This window comes from Micromesistius poutassou (assembly GCF_964030765.1).
Source record: "Micromesistius poutassou genome assembly, chromosome: 8".
In the NCBI taxonomy this organism is placed as follows: Eukaryota; Metazoa; Chordata; class Actinopteri; order Gadiformes; family Gadidae; genus Micromesistius; species Micromesistius poutassou.
Window position 1 is genome coordinate 2,717,471 of NC_140278.1, and position 18,971 is coordinate 2,736,441.

General features: G+C 44.7%; 2 protein-coding genes across 3 annotated transcripts in view; one reads left to right on the plus strand and one right to left on the minus strand.

The window, feature by feature from the left end:
• adam22 (ADAM metallopeptidase domain 22) overlaps positions 1-18,971 on the plus strand; it is a 53,528-nt gene that overhangs the window by 26,400 nt on the left and 8,157 nt on the right. For both annotated transcript variants that reach the window (XM_084472323.1, XM_084472324.1), the window contains exons 7-23: positions 6,619-6,685; positions 6,975-7,051; positions 8,966-9,040; positions 9,608-9,679; positions 11,059-11,225; positions 11,344-11,428; positions 11,601-11,691; positions 11,953-12,004; positions 15,186-15,285; positions 15,994-16,065; positions 16,719-16,811; positions 16,923-17,003; positions 17,521-17,571; positions 17,689-17,752; positions 17,856-17,961; positions 18,100-18,219; positions 18,675-18,843. In XM_084472323.1, coding sequence (XP_084328449.1) covers positions 6,619-6,685; positions 6,975-7,051; positions 8,966-9,040; positions 9,608-9,679; positions 11,059-11,225; positions 11,344-11,428; positions 11,601-11,691; positions 11,953-12,004; positions 15,186-15,285; positions 15,994-16,065; positions 16,719-16,811; positions 16,923-17,003; positions 17,521-17,571; positions 17,689-17,752; positions 17,856-17,961; positions 18,100-18,219; positions 18,675-18,843 — 1,542 coding nt within the window. The remainder of the gene's footprint in view (positions 1-6,618; positions 6,686-6,974; positions 7,052-8,965; positions 9,041-9,607; positions 9,680-11,058; positions 11,226-11,343; positions 11,429-11,600; positions 11,692-11,952; positions 12,005-15,185; positions 15,286-15,993; positions 16,066-16,718; positions 16,812-16,922; positions 17,004-17,520; positions 17,572-17,688; positions 17,753-17,855; positions 17,962-18,099; positions 18,220-18,674; positions 18,844-18,971) is intronic.
• On the minus strand, positions 1,117-6,512 carry cldn12 (claudin 12). The gene is made up of 3 exons (XM_084472325.1): positions 6,390-6,512; positions 4,977-5,232; positions 1,117-4,460 (listed from the first exon to the last, which is right to left on the minus strand). The coding sequence occupies exons 2-3, from the start codon at positions 5,193-5,195 to the stop codon at positions 3,591-3,593; spliced, it is 1,089 nt and encodes a 362-aa protein (XP_084328451.1). The 5' UTR covers positions 5,196-5,232; positions 6,390-6,512; the 3' UTR covers positions 1,117-3,590.

Here is an 18,971-nt window from a genome sequence, read left to right on the forward strand (position 1 = left end):
CCTGCCCTTCAGTCTCTAGAAGGTGTTATGCTCTCGGCTCATAATACATTGAGTGCATGTTTGAGACAAAGAGAGAGAGCCAGGAAGGGCGGGAGACGGCGTGGGGGGCCTCACTCCTGTGGGCCATATGGACGACCCATCTGCACTGCTTCCGCCAGGACGGACAGAAAGTTGTGGTCAACAGACATAGCATGTCTTTCTCAAAACATGCTGTCATCATGCTTTTAGGTGCAGTTAAAGGAAATTTGTAATAATAAAAGTGAACACTTAACAAACCACACTTAGCAAACACTTGCAATTTAGTGCAAATCAGCATAATTCAATTGGGCACACTTAGTGACCCCCGTCTACCTTAACAACAGAGAGTACTTGTTCTTTGACTTGTAGTTCTTGAGTCAGCTTTGCGTGGGCCTGCTGCCGGGATGACGTCCTGGTCGGTGTGTGGCGGCCAACAGGGCGCCCATCCACCAGTGCTGCTTCGTTAACGACATCAAGCCTTCAGGTGTGTGCGTGAGCACCCCGAGGCTGGGCCCGTGTGTGGGTGCAGCGGTTACAGCGAGAGTGATGCTGCATGATGCTGACTTGCATTATGCAGAGTACACCATATGTTTCCCTCTCTCTCTCTAGTCCTGCCACCCACTGCAACCTGCCTGCCCCCAACAGGTGCCCTAAACCGGCTGACCCCCTCCTCCCAACATTAGCAAAGACTAGCATTTGATTGACAACATACAACACCTCCCCTTCTGTGTGTGGCTGTGTGTGTGTGTGTGTGTGTGTGTGTGTGTGTGTGTGTGTGTGCAGCACAAGCCCAGAGCTGGCGTCTGATCAGTTGTGGTCCATCAAGGCCTGGATGAGTGGACTGGCAGGCGTTGTGGGGTGAGGGTGGAGGTGGGGGCGGGGAGGGCAGAGGGTTGAGACGGCCGACACGAGTAGCGGAACGGGGGCTTGGCTCTCCATCACGGAGGGCTCTGGAAGCGTGATGTGGTTTGGTGACAAGGGGGCAAGTGGTTGGGGAGGGGCTTTCTTTTCCTGGGTTTGACAGTGGGGGTGAGGAAGGGAAGAGGGGGGATGGGAGGGAAAGGGGGAGGCTTAAGAGGCTGGGTAGCGACGGGGGGTTTCCTGTGGCCCTCAGCCACCAAAACAAAGCCTGGCTCATTCATGCACACGGGCACAGATGAAGTAAGAGGGAGGGAGAGGCAGAGAGGCCAGAGAGAGATGGAGAAGAAAAGCGCTAAATGAAAGCGGCAATACACCTTCCAATTTTAATTTCATGAGTCGGCCGTCGTCTGTGCATCTGACAAACCATCTCCCATGGCAACCGAGTCCCCGCCCCTTTCCTTTGTACCAAGACGTGCTAAGAGCCATCTGGGTTAGGGTCTTCAAACCCATGTGAGTGTGTATGTGTTGGGTTGTTCATGTTGTGCGTGCATACACATGGAGAAAGAGACGGGAGGAACATCATTGAAAGTCCATTTAATATGTAGTGCTTGCTCTCATGTTTGAAATGGGTCCTATGTTAATATTGTAGGGAATATATCACTTATTTAATAATTTCCCTCCAAGTACTCCACTCTACCTTAAATAGCAGTTTATTCGATTTGAAATCCATCCAAAACTATAAAAAATTGTTTGCGTAGCTCATTTGTCTTTTGGAAAGAAGATTGCCTGTTAATTTTCTATTAAGTCATATATTATATTACTTTACTACAGGAGACTGAGACTATGGATTTAACGGCACACAACGCAATAGGTCTTCAGTTATTTTAACTTGTTCAGCCAAACCTTGAATCTTAAAGTAAATCTGAAAGTAGAACCACGCTGGAGAAATGAAGAGACTGGTTGTTTGGATCAAAAACAGCTTTGGGAAACAGGGAAAGGTTTTGCAATTCAGATAAGATTACAAGACAGTCCATATAATCAGAATGAATACAATTATTTGAAACAGCCTACTGCTGTCTCAAATAATTGGCCTTTCTCAATGCTACAGCTATGAAAGACATGCAAAGCCTGCACACTATATTGGAAATTGATTCTTCCAAATGCACTTGAGAAATTGGCTTCAAGAGTCGGCTTCACTGTCCAAACGGTTTGTCATTGCAATATGAAAATAAAACCTTATGAACAGATCTCTACAAATGGTTGTATCAGATCACCATCAGGTGCCAGGTATTTGTGTTAATCTGTTTACGAGCTAGAAGCAGTGGAGCCCGTTCCTTCATAATCAAATGGTTTGAAGAGTTTTGTCTCTTTCAGAATCAATGTAAAAGGTAAAGCCGGCCTGATGAACTCATTCACCCTCAACAGTTCAGTATCTAGTGGTGCAGTCAAATAAGTTCAATCTTCAGACAATTAAATTAACTTTAATTGATCAAGACATTAACGATCAGTATGAAAGAACTGCAGATTTGTTAGAAAAGACTGTATTGCTGGCATGGCTTTGTTAGGGTTTTTGACCACTTCTCTGCTGTAATGGCATTAATAGTAAACAATGTAACATGTAACTGATACAAGGCTTTACAAGTCTTACACAGGGATCCTAACACAAGGCACCACTTTAGTGTTGGTTTGTGCATTCTTTGCCATGTTATATTCAACAGCAAACAATGACTCGACATAGTCAACAGTAGGGGTGTAACGATACGTGTATTCAAACAATAACTCAACATAGTCAACAGTAGGGGTGTAACGATACGAGTATTCAAACCGAAATATTTCAGTACGGGTCTAACGGTTCGATGCACGTTTCATTTCGGTACGTACCGAAAAAAAAAAAAATATATATATTTTTTTTTATTATTATTTTTTTTTTAGAATTAAGTTTTTATTGATTATCACACACTCTGTTAGTGTCTTGTCTTGTCCTGATGTTTTGTGTTGAGGACAACAATGGAAATAAGTCCTGGACTTTATTGTGTTTATATCCTCAATTGTATTTGATGTCTTTTCATTTGTGTAAGGCATTTGTTTGATATAATTTAAAATAATAATTAAAATATCGAAAAAAATACCGAACCGTGACTTAAAAACTGAGGTACGTACCGAATCGTGACTTTAGTGTATCGTTACACCCCTAGTCAACAATATATAGTGATCCATCCCATCCACAAATACTTGAGGAACCAAAAAAGTATCCACATCTTTAGTGCATTGTGAGTAAAACTAAAATGTTATTTTAGACATGATCATGACATAGATATGATCTTTAGTAGTTCATCCTTCAGAAGTCACTCAGGAAAGTGGTTCTTCAATTTGCTATTTTAAGAGGAAAAAAGTTACAGTAGTGCTACACAAAAAAAAAATACAAAAATGAGTTAGTGTATAAACAACATAAAAAAACATTTTACAAAAGTAAAAGCAAAGGCCACAGTTAGAGCTAGTGAACCTACGACCCTAACCCGTACAAGACCTCAGCTGGCCTTCACAGCCCAGCTTGAGACCGGCTCCATCCCCGGGGACGCAATGACCTTCATCACTTGAAGCTTTAACGCGGCTCTTCAGCGCCCATCCACAATGCAGCCACATGGAATGACTGGGATTATTCATATATATACAATTGGAATGGCAGCATGACTTCTTCAATGGTCCTTTGCTTAGTGAGAAAGAACAGGAATGTCGATCTCTATGGCGGACATCCTGGAGCGTGAGGAGTGCCGCTGGCCCGCGTGGCTGGAGGCGTAGCCCTGGGAGGGGGCGTAGCTCTGGGAGGGGGCGTAGCCCTGGGAGGGGGCGTAGCTCTGGGACGGGGCGTAGCTCTGAGACGCGGCGTAGCTCTGTGCGGGGGCGTAGCTGTAGGCCTGGGCGCCCCCCACCTCCGACCCGTAAGCGTCTTGGGCAGACATCTGGGACATGTAGACCTGGGGAGGGACGGGGCCGGGGGCCGCCACCGCCGCCACCCCCTGGGCGTAACCCTGCGACCCCGGTGCGTACAGCTGGCCCTCCATGACGGCGGGCATGTAGGTGTGAGGGGCCAACGCCTGGGGGCCGTAGACGGGCGAGGGGGGGTAGCCGTTGGCGGTGAGGGCCTGCATGGAGAGGGAGTTGGGCAGCGGCAGCCAGAAGGGCGAGGGCAGCTTCTTGCACATACAGTACCACATGAACATCATCAGGGAGGCCAGCATCAGCCCCCCGGAGCAGCCGATGGCGACGTACACCGCGAAGCCGTCGGTGAAGATGTTCTCGTAGCGCCGGTTCATCTCCTCGGTGCAGAACAGGAACCACACCGAGGGCGCCATGGCAACGGCGCCGCCCAGGAAGAGGAACATCCCGGCCACCAGGTGGCAGCCGGGGCTGTTGACCAGGCAGCGGGCCGTCTTGATGTCCGGCTCCGGCTTGTCCGAGCAGCAGCAGGTCTTGCAGAGCCCGCCCACGCTGAGCAGCAGGGCCATGGAGCCGAACAGCAGGCCCATGGGCAGGCCGAACTGCAGCAGCCGCAGGTCCAGCTGGTCCACCTTGGAGTACCACTGGGGAACACACAGGACGCACCGCTCAGTACCGTCTGGACCACTGCGCCGACGTCAGCACCTGCAGAGTCGCTCACCAGCTTCCACTAAAGACTCACCTGTTCAGAGTTCACCTAGACTCTGCATAGCCACCCCCGTCCCTCCCCTCCTACTTGTTGTATGTTGTACGACCTGGCACTTAATGTACGCATCTATTGTATGTCGTACTTGGTTATAGTACTTTGTTGTGTAGCATCTCTTGTATGCGGGGAATGGGTTAACCTAGCGATTGTTAGTGCTTTGCACTTCTTATCACAAATGTACTTATTGTAAGTCGCTTTTAAAAGCGTCTGCTAAATGCCCTCAATGTAAATGACAACCAGCAGCCAGTCAGTCTAAAGGGAGTGAACATGGACTTCAGACACATGTCATTGAGGAGCTCATTGAGGAGAACTTTCAGGTCGTTTGTTGAAAGGACTTGTAAAACAAATACACAGCTTTGAGATATGATATTTTAAGCAAAGTGTTTCTCCATACCTCTGAGTCATAGAAGTAGCAGCCCGAGTAGCCGTCCTGCTTCACACACTTGGCCCACAGTCCGTCGTACACACTGACGTTCTTGGCGTTGCGGTTGAAGGTGACCAGCCTGGTGATGCGCCACTGAGGGATTAGGGCCGCGACGGCCAGCCCGCCCACAGACACCAGGGCCAGGATGAAGGAGAAGGCGTTGGTGGCGTGGATGTCCCGGCACGACATGGTCGACTCAGACGGGCGATGAGGTCACTGCAGATCACTGTTGTTCATGTGCAGGAGAGAGGCACAAGGAGAGAAGTGATCGTTAGAACAAGGGAAGACAGGCAGAAAATACGACAGATTGCCAATCCAAAGAACTATCCTTCTGAAATAGAGCATGTGTGAGAAACTAAATTTGTAACCCAATAGTCACGTTCCAAAAAGGGGTGCAGATTAAACATTACTGTTAAATAAAACTTTTCCAAAGTAATTTTTCAAGTAAATTAGTAAAACTGTAAACCAACCTTACCATACGACACCTAAACAGGTTTCTTGAAATGCTCTCATTAACTGAAGTTGGCCAACTCTGCCACGGCTATGGGCAGCACCCCTATTAGTATAGTCAGCCACTGAATCATAGTTGACCCACTATCCACTCTCCCACGGCAACAATGCTCTCCCTTTATGGGGGATACAGGAGAAAGAACCACTTGGGTTGGCCATGACACAACTCAATGGTCTAAACTAAAGTACATGACGCTGCACGCACAAACAATACGCTATTGATTTACTGACCGAAGGGGTGAACTCTTCGGCCATGACCAGTAGACAGTGTCGCTCCTGTCATCGACGTTCATCGATCCAGTAACTCTGGGTTTGTGTGTGTATACGTTTTAACTTTACACTACACTTAACTACAACTCATTACTTATTACGTATTACTACTGTCTTAGTTTCTCTTATTATTACTTACTTTATTGTTATGTATTATTGTTATCTATGCTGCTACTTATTTTTAACATTTTATTTTGACTTATCTTTATTTACTCTATATTGTACTGTTGCTGCTATGTGGCTGTTGAGAGCCTAAAAATGTTACTCTTATTACTACAATAAGATGTAATCAAAGTAACTCCGATTCTGATCATGTTCAGACACTTTATGTCCGCACAGCAGCAGAGCAGACGTAATGTACGACCCGGCCGGGTCGCCTCATTTCCTGAGATTAGCAATCGATCATTATCCAAGCCTCTGCGATCAGAATGCTTTATTGACCCGACAGTGCTCCTGTCTGGTCTCAGCTCGGCTGAAGCGGGGCAACATGCTAACGTTGACTAGCCCAACCTGTTGATGTGCGAACTCAAAGAGTTAACACACTGCTCGCCCTGACCGAGTGATCACCACACAAGTCACACAAATACTTGGAATATATATTACCTTTGCGTTTCAACGATTCGAATTACTTCAGGAAGAAACTGAATTCATTTTTGCTCGTTTTTTCATGAGCGAAGAAACGAACGACGACTCCGTAGCCCGCAGCGATACGGATGTGGAGGAGCACTCCGCTGGCATGAGATGCGCGCAGGCGCAGAGGCGTTCTACTTTTTTTTTGTTCGTACGCATGTACATTATTCATGAATGGTTTCTTCTACAACGTTTCTTTCAGGGAGATGTCCAAATCCACTTAATCTACAAATCGGCTGGACAGGAAGGACTGGTTGATCTCCTCAATGGTGAGATGGGATACATTAAGGATACGTTACCTAATGCATTAGGTCCTAGGACATAAGAAGAAGCTTTATCTACAGCGACTTTTGCCATTAGTCAGTGAACCAAATAAGCAAGGTCTTTTGATGAATAAAAACAATTCTATTAAAATAAACCAAACCAAATAAATAATACCTACTAATAAAGATATTGTAGAAGATAACTAAAAACATCCAAATAAAATAAAGTAGAAAACAATAAAGGTCAGCAGATGATTATACATTAAAATATATAAAGTATTGTCTTGTTTTCTAGGTGACCTTCCAGAGCCTCCCTTTCCCAGTCCTCCGTTTCCAGGGTCCAGGACTGGACAAAGAAGAAAGAAGAGACAGGTATAGCAGAGTGTGTGTGTGTGTGTGTGTGTGTGTGTGTGTGTGTGTGTGTGTGTGTGTGTGTGTGTGTGTGTGTGTGTGTGTGTGTGTGTGTGTGTGTGTGTGTTGGAAAAAGAGAGACAGGGAAGATAAGGCCGAAGTATAATTATGGTGTGCATGCTATTTGCCTCAAAGTTAATTATTCTCTTTCCCGCCTTTATGCGCACTGTTAATTGAGTGCTCTAAAAACCACGGAGGCTAGCTTCACCTCTGCCACCTCCCACAGAAACACTTCCAGTATTCCCCTTGCATAGGAAGGGACATCAAATATCGACAATTTGAGTGAATGCTTTGGTTCTAAGGGACATAGTGTTAGACTTTGGTTCTAAGGGACATAGTGCTACACTTTGGTTCTAAGGGACATAGTGCTACACTTTGGTTCTAAGGGACATAGTGTTACACTTTGGTTCTAAGGGACATAGTGCTACACTTTGGTTCTAAGGGACATAGTGTTACACTTTGGTTCTAAGGGACATAGCGTTAGACTTTGGTTCTAAGGGACATAGCGTTACACTTTGGTTCTAAGGGACATAGCGTTACACTTTGGTTCTAAGGGACATAGCGCTACACTTTGGTTCTAAGGGACATAGCGTTACACTTTGGTTCTAAGGGACATAGCATTACACTTTGGTTCTAAGGGACATAGCGCTACACTTTGGTTCTAAGGGACATAGCGTTACACTTTGGTTCTAAGGGACATAGCGTTACACTTTGGTTCTAAGGGACATAGCATTACACTTTGGTTCTAAGAGACATAGTGTTACACTTTGGTTCTAAGGGACATAGCGTTAGGACACTTTGGTTCTAAGGGACATAGCATTACACTTTGGTTCTAAGGGATTATGTATATTAAGGGACATAGCGTTACACTTTGGTTCTAAGAGACATAGCGTTAGGACACTTTGGTTCTAAGAGACATAGCCAGAGGGGGAGTGTTAGGACACTTTGGTTCTAAGGGACATAGCGTTACACTTTGGTTCTAAGGGACATAGCGTTACACTTTGGTTCTAAGAGACATAGCGTTAGGACACTTTGGTTCTAAGAGACATAGCCAGAGGGGGAGTGTTAGGACACTTTGGTTCTAAGGGACATAGCATTACACTTTGGTTCTAAGAGACATAGTGTTACACTTTGGTTCTAAGGGACATAGCGTTAGGACACTTTGGTTCTAAGGGACATAGCATTACACTTTGGTTCTAAGGGACATAGCGTTACACTTTGGTTCTAAGGGACATAGCGTTACACTTTGGTTCTAAGAGACATAGCGTTAGGACACTTTGGTTCTAAGAGACATAGCCAGAGGGGGAGTGTTAGGACACTTTGGTTCTAAGGGACATAGCGTTACACTTTGGTTCTAAGGGACATAGCGTTACACTTTGGTTCTAAGAGACATAGCGTTAGGACACTTTGGTTCTAAGAGACATAGCCAGAGGGGGAGTGTTAGGACACTTTGGTTCTAAGGGACATAGCGTTACACTTTGGTTCTAAGGGACATAGCGTTACACTTTGGTTCTAAGAGACATAGCGTTAGGACACTTTGGTTCTAAGAGACATAGCATTACACTTTGGTTCTAAGAGACATAGCGTTAGGACACTTTGGTTCTAAGAGACATAGCCAGAGGGGGAGTGTTAGGACACTTTGGTTCTAAGGGACATAGCCAGGATACAGGAGAACATGAGGACACTTTGGTTCTGTCAATCTACTTTCTAATCCCCCGTCTATGAGATCGGTCTGTGTCTTTTTAGGCACAAATGCATAATTTGAAGATATTTCACCTGCAATATCATATGCAATATCCGCAATGGAATCTGTCTGCCTTCATGTGTTATTCATGATGTGTCTTTAAGCTCATGGGCGGGTCTGTGTGCTCCTAGGCCCCTCGTGAGCAGCGCAGTGTGGAAGAGGAGACCAAATACATTGAGCTGATGGTGATTAATGACCACCTCATGGTGAGTATTCTTGTACACATTCTGCTATCATGTACAGAAAGATACAATGGTGTTTTCATGTTTTCCAGCTGTAAGATATGTACATATGACATCATCAATACAGTAGTCTCCTCTAATAGGGATGATGTTATGGTCAAGTGACTGAGCATGATGTGTGCAATGTGTGCTTAATGAAACATTCATGAAATGTTAACAGACGGTTAACGTACTTTAATGCCTTTATCAGGCTATCTGTAGGCTTTTGGCATTTGGTTCAGCTCCGATATTGGTCATTCGATTGTAGTCAGCCTCAGTTGCAATCTATTATTTCAAAACAGTGCCGACCTTATACATGCTAGGATTTATGTGTATGGCAGTATTGATACACACTGGTAACTTAATTAGTAACCATGGTAAAAAACTTTTTTTATCCATTACTGGAAGCAATATCTCTATGACACTAAAGTGTCCTTTTAGAGTGTGACTTGGTAAACCACGTTCTAAAAGGCCTGTTCTAAGGGATTATATATATGAGAAGGCGTTTTAATTCATATATTCTATAATAACGTGTACTCTTTCTCCTTTCAGTATAAGAAGCATCGTCTTTCCGTTGGACAGACGAATAACTATGCAAAGTCAGTGGTCAACATGGCTGACATGGTAAGATTTTTCATCGATCCGGGTTCTTGGAAAACTTGCCACAAGCACTCAGCCCTCACTAAATGTACAGGATGTATATGTGGAGGACTTATCATTACACCCTCCATAGCTTACTGGCCCTAGCTCCACAGATACCACAGCAATACAAACAAAATGCTAATTATTGTCATACTGACATTATCTGTAGTGCGGTGCTCTGTCTGCGGGGTGGCTGAAACCCGATAAGGAGAAAGAGCATTGCGTGTGAAAGTTGAGAGGCTTGTGAATCTGGGGAGCGGTCATCTCTCTACTTGTCCTTGAAAATCGGGCGATGATATTGAAACAAGCAGGGGGTCATTTGAATGAGCTCCATTGATTGCAGAAATATAGACCTGCCTCGGCTCCCCATGTTACCCAGCATGTTCAGATATAGCCTACACATGAAACAAATATATTTACTTTACCTCAGTTTCCTCTGTTTATTACTGATCTTTTCTATTATCTATATTTTACATTAAAGATAATATGGTGAAGGATCAGCATGGTTAAATGTTTGTGCAAGTGTTCAAGTATTCTGGTCATGCCTTTAGCGAGAGCAGAGACAAGAGTCCTGGTTTAGCCTCTCTGGTGTGTCCCGAGACTATTGCCGTTCAGCCTACCCAGAGAGAAGTGTCTGCTGCCCTTTCCTCTCCTGTTTGTCTGGCTGGGAAGCCTAATTGATTTTGATCCTATTAAATCAAACCCAATCTTTGAGCATTACTCTGAGCTCATAGCGCCGGCTCTGACTCTGTCTGGCCTTTCTCGATGTACTACTGTGCTTTTGTGGGGATGACAAGTTGTTTTAACACAAGTGTTATCAAGATGCGCTTCAAGCTGCTGTTGGGATTCAAGAGTTGTAAAGAGAGGGAGCATAACAGAGCAGAAGAGAGCAATATTTTGAAACTAAGCAACCCAAAAACACATCCCCTCACTCGCGTTTGTCTACCATTGAAAAGTGTTGCATTACACCCACCTAGGATTGACAGGCAAGATGGATTCGCAAATCAATCAGGGAAGACATGCCCTGATTGGTCTGTCATGGCATGGCTGTCATGGCGCCGGGCGCGGTCCAAGATTAAATTGGTTCATACAGAGACAGTCGCAGTCAATTCATTCTCACAGCGTATTCACTCACTAATAGGTGACGAATGGCTGTGCCATTTCTTACACATTACATTTAAAAGATAGTTCTTGAATCTTACCTACAGGACCTTTACGATGTGTATAAGATTGAAATGATGTATATAATAACACATCTGTACGGTTGAAGGTAGCTCTGTAACACAGAGACTGTGCTGAACAGTTTTCAACACACAGTCGTTATGTTTGCTGATCGACGGTCTAAATTGGTCCTCTTCCAGCTTTTCAAGGAACAGCTCAACACACGCATAGTGCTGGTTGCCATGGAAACCTGGGCAGCTGACAACCGGTTCAACATCGACGACGACCCCATGGTGACCCTCAAGGAGTTCATGAAGTACCGCCGAGACTTCATCAAAGAGAAGTGTGACTCGGTGCACCTTTTCTCGTGAGTGCCCCTAATCACACACACAGGAGCGTACGAAACCACTCCGGAAGACGCAGGATTCAGACGGCGCATCAAGGACCGCACGACGACTGAAAACAAAGCTGCTGTTCTGTTTCAGTGGGAACCGTTTCCATAGCAGCTGGGGCGGAGCTTCATACATGGGCGGAGTTTGCTCTCTTACCAAAGGAGGCGGAGTCAACGAGGTGAGCCCAGTGTCCCCACATGAACGATTACATTGTTTATCGTCATGGGAACGATACACACACAGGCGTCCAAACGGAGTGCACTGCACTGATGGGGTGATGTTTAAGGTGATGCTTATGTGAAGGTAAACGGACTACCTCTCTCTACCCTCCTCCCTCCTTCTTTCTTCAGTATGGGAAGACAGACGAGATGTCCATCACGCTCGCCCAGTCCCTAGGACAGAACATCGGGATCTTCTCCGACAAGAAGAGGATTTTGAACGGTAGTTCTGTCCGGCTCCTCCCCCAATAATAATATAAAAAATAATACAAATATTTATTGTGTGTGTGTGTGTGTGTGTCCATGCGCATGTGCTTGTGTGTGTCTGTGTGTGCGTGTGTGTATGTGCTTCTGTGTGTCTGTGTGTGCGTGTGTGTGTGTGTGTGTGTCTTTGTGGGTGTGTGTGTGTGTGTGTGTGTGTGTGTGTGTGTGTGTGTGTGTGTGTGTGTGTGTGTGTGTGTGTGTGTGTGTGTGTACTTTGCAGGCGAGTGCAAATGTGAAGACCGCTGGTCAGGGTGCATCATGGACGATGTTGGGTAAGCTTATCTTAACTCCTTTCCTATGTTAAATCCAAATGTATCTTTGTGAACAAAACCATCTCGAAGTTCACCATTCATCCTCGGTGCAATAATCCTCAGTGGTTCCTTAATGAAGCCCTAACATAATGGTTGAAGGTGGTTCTCCAGTAGGACAGGGGTCCACATTGTACATATGTTCTTGCTGGCCAAAACACTGTTTGATTGACAGTGACTGGTTGAGACCAGTAAGTCCTATGCAAATGGAATCTGTAATATCTATATAGTTCTATTTTGATCAAGAATGTTTATAGAATGAAGTGAAATTGAATTTTTCTTTTTTCTAATAATTATGGACTAGTTCTCAATCTATATCATCACAGATCTCTGATAATGAGGACAACTAGATAACAGAAGAGCTAACAACATTCTCCTGAGGATTTACTTTGCTTCAGTCACCAGTAGATGTCAGTAGAGTCTGGTTTTAAACCACATTGTCCAGTGCATTCATTTCAGTCACTAAGAATGTTACCACTAGATGTCAGTGGACTCGTGCTTATATTGTATTGGTACAATAGTGTTGAATGCAATTTTCAAGTAATAACATTAATCTGATGTTTTTCTGTCATGGTATATGCACATCTGCAAGTGCTTGTGTGCCAGTGTATCAGGACGGTATTACTTTTGTGATGTCCTCAATCTGTGTGTCTGGGCTCTAAGAGAGTGTCTGTTTACGTTTCTTCTTAAATACCTCCCCTGTTTCCCTGAATCCCAAATGGGACAGCAGGTGAGCAGAAGCTTGGCTAGAATGCTGCTCATGCTCTATCAACCAACTGGCTGCCTCAGAAGGGTTGTCAATCATCACAACTCTTTCCTCCTCATCCAATACCATTACAGCCTCTGTGGCCCAATGTCCCGCCCTTAGAATCATCTCCAATTCAATTGATATGAACAAATACAGTCTGATTGGCCCTTTTAAATTCTGGTTGTATTTTTCATGATCAATTTTTCTACATATGTTTTAAGTATATTATTGTTTAGTTTTGGTGTGATTAGCCACTCGATCAACTTAACAAGATACAGTCTGCAATGTCATTCTCATCTTAGACACATCTATTGTCTCTATATCCTGCACAGTTCTGACTCCATGTACTATTTGGTTACCATAGTTACAAGGACCCTTTTGCCCAAAAATGGCCATGGCCTTAATAAGGATATTATTATGAATTAGGTCAATGGTATTTCAGACATTTGTATTCAACAAGAAGATCTCATCTCACTCATGCCCATTGGTGGTCTTCTATTTATTGTTTATTTTTTATCAGCAAGTGCATGTATAATCAACTAAACTATCCACAGATTTCTTTCACAGGGTTTATATTCAGAAAGAGTGTGTGCGTATGTGTGCGTGTCTGTCTGTTTTTCCTAGCATACAAGCATGTGTGTGTGTGTATATTGGCTTATTATGGACGTAGATCTTAAATATATCTGCTCAACTAAGCCTGGTCTAATTTGGCAGATGGTACCCCTAAACAATCAATACCATAGGAGCAGGAATGAATGAATCGAGTCAGGATGTTGCGGTTCTCTGTCCATGGTTTATTGGTTTTCTTCTATGACATTACCTTTTTCCTACTTTGCTTTGATTTAATGTTGTTGTGAGAATTTTCATTTTTTCCATTGGAAAATATTGGGCTTCACTGGAAAATCATATAAATATACATTTTAAAGGGGAATAATATTGGGACTTTTATCAAATAATATATATATATTTTTAAAAGTAATATAGTTAACATTTATACTGGAACAAACATTTCAAAAGCATGTCTTTACCCTTTAAAAGATATATTTGAAGAAGGATGGTGTGTTGTTCTATTCTGATGGCGAATGTACTGATGATGAGTAATGTCCACCTACATAATTATGTTGAAAACTGAATCCTTTCTATTCTTGTGCCCACTTTACCATTTTTCGCACACATTGCCTCTTATTTTATTAAACAAATGATGCAATCTTGCAATAAAATAGAGAGGCTGGGTGGGGTGGGGGGGTGTATTATCACTACAAGGCTTTGGCAAGGTTGAACCTACAAAACTAGATTATGTCCTATTGACCTCAAATTACATTCTAAAATGTTCCTGGACATCCTTGCAAAATATTGCAGTGCACTCCCCCAAAGATAACATGGACTACCATCGTCACTCAGCCACATTGCATTGTTCTCGAATCATACTCACTGAAAAACATGGAAGAAGCCAAGCTGCTCACCCTCTCTGGCAGTGCGGCGAGAAAGCCTGCGTGTTATTGCATTGTGTCTCTCCCTGCGACACTGAGCTGCTTCCGGTCCGCTGTCCAGCCCCTGATAGAGAGGTAGAACTGATCCTCTATGGGATTGTAGCGCTGATGCTGGAACATGAGGCTTTAGGATAGAAACCACCAATAGCATTCAGATCAAATTCAATATGTTTGACTGGAAGAGACTTTCCCTAGTGGGGCTCTGTAGGGCTCCAGCTGCTGCTTGCCTTCCTGCTCGGGCTTCTCATCCACTGTGAGGTCCGGGCAGGAAGAGTGAACAACATTTGAAAGGATAGACTAAGGAATGCAATAACGGTTCAATCCATTACATTCGCGACATTCTGAGCGGATGCAATGAAAATAATTCATTTTTCATTTCATGTTGCATTTAGCAATGCAAAGACTCTCTCTCTCTCTCTCTCTCTCTCAAGAACACACACACACACACACACACACACACACACACACACACACACACACACACACACACACACACACACACACACACACACACACACACACACACACACACACACACACACACACACACACACACACACAGTAGCATTACACTTCTGTCTTGTTCTTATAGGAGCTCATCCTAACTGTGAGTATGGTTTGAAAACCAAATGGAAATTAAAAAATGACAAAGAAGTTGTCTTTGTATTGTGACTTTTTTTATGAAGTTAAGATAACGTGATTTGTGTTGTGATACTCAACAGTGACTGCTATTCATTCTTAAAATATCTGTTTCACAATGTTTTTACGCAGGATCAGTGTCCACGCGTGGTTGATTTTGACGTAGTGTTAGCCACATTATCCACATTATCATGAGGGTGGAGGTAATGATGTGGATGTTGTGTTACAGTGGAACCTTGTATAACTGTTCTGTGGTTGTGTTGGACAGCTTCTACCTCCCGAAGAAGTTCTCTGACTGCAACGTGGAGGAGTTCCACAACTTCCTCAATAGTGGAGGAGGATCCTGCCTCTTCAACAAGCCCCTGAAGGTTTTTACACTTGCACACATTCATGCACACAGGCATACACAAATGCACGTACACACCCAGGCACACACAAACACACACAGGCATACACAAATGCACGTACACACCCAGGCACACACAAACACACACAGGAACACACAAACGCACGTACACTCCAAGGCACACACAAACACACACAGGAACACACAACGCACGTACACTCCAAGGCACACACAAACACACGCATTCACACAAACTCACACGCAAACGCACATACACCCAGGCAGGCACACACACACACACACAGGCGCAAGCAAACATACGCACACACACAGGCACACACAAACGCACGCACACACAGGCATGCACAAACGCATGCACACACCCAGGCACACACAGACACATATACATACAGAGGCACAGACAAACGCACGTACACACCCAGGCACACAGGCACACAGGCACACAGGCACACATGCACACAGGCACACAGGCACGCACAAACTCATGCAAGCAGCCAGGTAGACATAAACGCATGCACACACCCAGGCACACACAAATGCACGCAGTCATTCAGGCACAAAAAACCCAGGCATACACCAGGCACACACACACACACACACACACACACACACACACACACACACACACACACACACACACACACACATAATCATATCCACCATGTGTGAGTTAGTTAATTGATTGTTAACGTGGCTCTTCCCCTCCTAGCTCCTGGACCCTCCAGAATGCGGTAATGGCTTTGTGGAACCAGGGGAGGAGTGTGACTGTGGAAGCCCAGTGGTGAGTAGAGAGCAGCTAGCTATGCTACCCATGAGATGCTATCATAGAACAGCCTTGGACCAGTGAAGTCTCTTACTTCAGGTGTGACACTAAGTTGTCATCAAGACCTTCCACGGACCACCTCATATGCAAACGGTTAGATGTATGAATACACATGCAGAGGCTGAGCAAAGAGTGCCAGCGCATCCTTTATACACATTATTACTGCAAGCGGACCTGGAAAGAAAAGGTGAGCTGCTCCCATTGTATTTGTTTAGCAAACACAAAGAAATACTAAACATCAAGGGTCAACATTATAATGGAAACATATGCTGCAACACAGTGACACTTAAAAAAAAAACGAAAAGCTATAATACTATATTTTAGAAACAATATTTACAATATATTATTATATATATTATATATATTCTTGTGAATGTGTCTATTTCAAGAGTATAATCCCACATACACCTGCAGTACTCTCAATTAACACCAGTAGTATTCGTAGCACAGGTTGAAAAACATTGCTGTGGACTACAAGGAAACTCAGACTTTACCTTGAGTAAAGTTGCAAGCTGATTGGGATTGTGTTTCCAAAAGGACACAACCAGTAATACTACTAATAAAGGGCCGACACTGTTTGAAGTACTGTGTGTCCTGTCTTTTTCATCCAGGAGTGTGCCAAGGAAGGGGAGAACTGCTGCAACAGGTGCACCCTGACTCAGGGCTCCAAGTGCAGCAATGGGCTGTGCTGCAGCAGCTGCCAGGTGGGCTTCACACGAGTAGCAGGAGGAGGAGGATGTATAATACATGTTCTCTCCCTCTCCCTCCTCTGTTTAACATACGCTACTGTCTTCTGTCGATGCTGTCCACCGTAGATGGAGTTCATGGGTGTGGTATGCAGAGAGGCGGTGAACAACTGTGACATCCCAGAGAATTGCACGGGCAACTCCAGCCAGGTGGGTTTACACTGAGTACACTGAAGACCCTTCTCAGGCAGCGTTCTTGTCTGTTCATCATCAGACAAGTCAACAATCAGTCGCAAGCTTTTGTTCCATTCAAGAGTCTGCATGGAGCCTAGTACCTAGTACTATTACGCTCACCTAATGGCCGGGTGGCTTCTTGCACTGCTCAATTTTTTCGAGGATGCATCAGAAGGTGAATTGTTAGGTGAATTGTGAATTGTTTTTTTGCAATATCAGAGGAGAAAACCCACAACTGTTACCTGTTACTGCGTCCTCCTGAATCCACCAATCCACCAAGTACCCCAGTCTGAACCACCAAGTACCCAAGTCCCAACTAACAAGTACCCAAGTCTGAACTTGGGTACCTGGGCCTACTTGTTACTGAGAAACACTCTTCACCTCTTACAGTCAGAGACCCTTTGACCTTTTTCACAGTTTGCCCTTCGATGAGTTCTCTGTAAAGAGAGGTCTCTCCTTTCCTCTAAAGCAGATGTCTCTCTGTTTACCTTAGTGTCCGCCCAATGTCCACAAGATGGATGGCTACACCTGTGAGAAAGACCAGGTCAGTGCTTTCAACAATGGTTACCAACAGGTGTTCCCTTGTTGCAGTTTAAATAACGTTAATTACCACAGATTATGACTCCTGTCACCTGGCATTTACTGTCTGTTTTGGTCACAGGGTCGATGCTTCAACGGACGCTGCAAAACCAAAGACAGACAGTGCAAGTACATCTGGGGAGAGAGTAAGTAACACCTTCTGGGTCTCATTCAACCTTCTCAAAGTACACCCCCGTCCAGACGTTGACCGTGAACCATGTGCTCCTCTGCTCCTCTACTCGTCTTCAGAGGCCATGGCCGCCGACAAGTTCTGCTATGAGAAGCTCAACATCGAGGGCACGGAGAAGGGCAACTGTGGGAAGGACAAAGACACCTGGGTCCAGTGTAACAAACAGTGAGCCCACCACCTCCTCCACCTCCTCTACCATCGTCATCTTCCAATCGCTTCTCCTCATCATCATCATCATCATCATCATCATCCATGGCCTTGCCTTCTTGACGTAGCCTGACCTTTCCTACGCCTGTGTTCCAGAGACGTGCATTGTGGGTATCTGCTGTGTTCCAACATCTCCCCGGCCCCGCGGCTGGGAGAGCTGCACGGGGGTCTGACCTCCTTCTCCGTGGCCCAGCACAGCGCCTCTCTGGACTGCAGGTAACACACACACACACACACACACACACACACACACACACACACACACACACACACACACACGCTCACCCCACACATCTCATCGGGGGAGATGCTGTGAATGACACGGGCACATGACTCCAAGCCCCCCCTTCAAGTTCAAGTTATTTTATTTGTCAAATGCACAACATAACAGGCAAAGCAGTCATAGCTGGCAATGACATTTTTGTATCCCAAGCGCTCCTTAACAATGCAAAAAAGAAAAAGAGAAAAATTATAAAAAGAGTATCAAGGTACTGTGAAATTAAGAACATATAGAATATATTAGAATATATTATTAGAATATATTAGAATATATGTAGTCTATATATATATATATATATATATATATATATATAAATAAATAAATATGTATGTACAGTCATATACAGTATATAACATTAGGACGTTAGACTGAGCTGTGTTGTCGGGGGCAGCGGGGGCCACGTGGTGATCGACGGAGACACAGACCTGGGCTACGTGGAGGACGGGACGGCGTGCGGCACCGACAGCATCTGCTTCAACCACAAGTGTCTCCCCCTCCAGCAGTTCAACTTCAGCACCTGCCCCGGCACCACAGACAAGATCATCTGCTCGGGGCACGGGGTAATCACACCCTCCGTATGACGGCCGCTGTACCGCTGCCGGGACCCAAACCACCATGCATACACCAGCCCCCGCATGCATACACCTCTGGGTGAAGCCGGCGGAAAGTGCAACAGTACTTTGGAAAC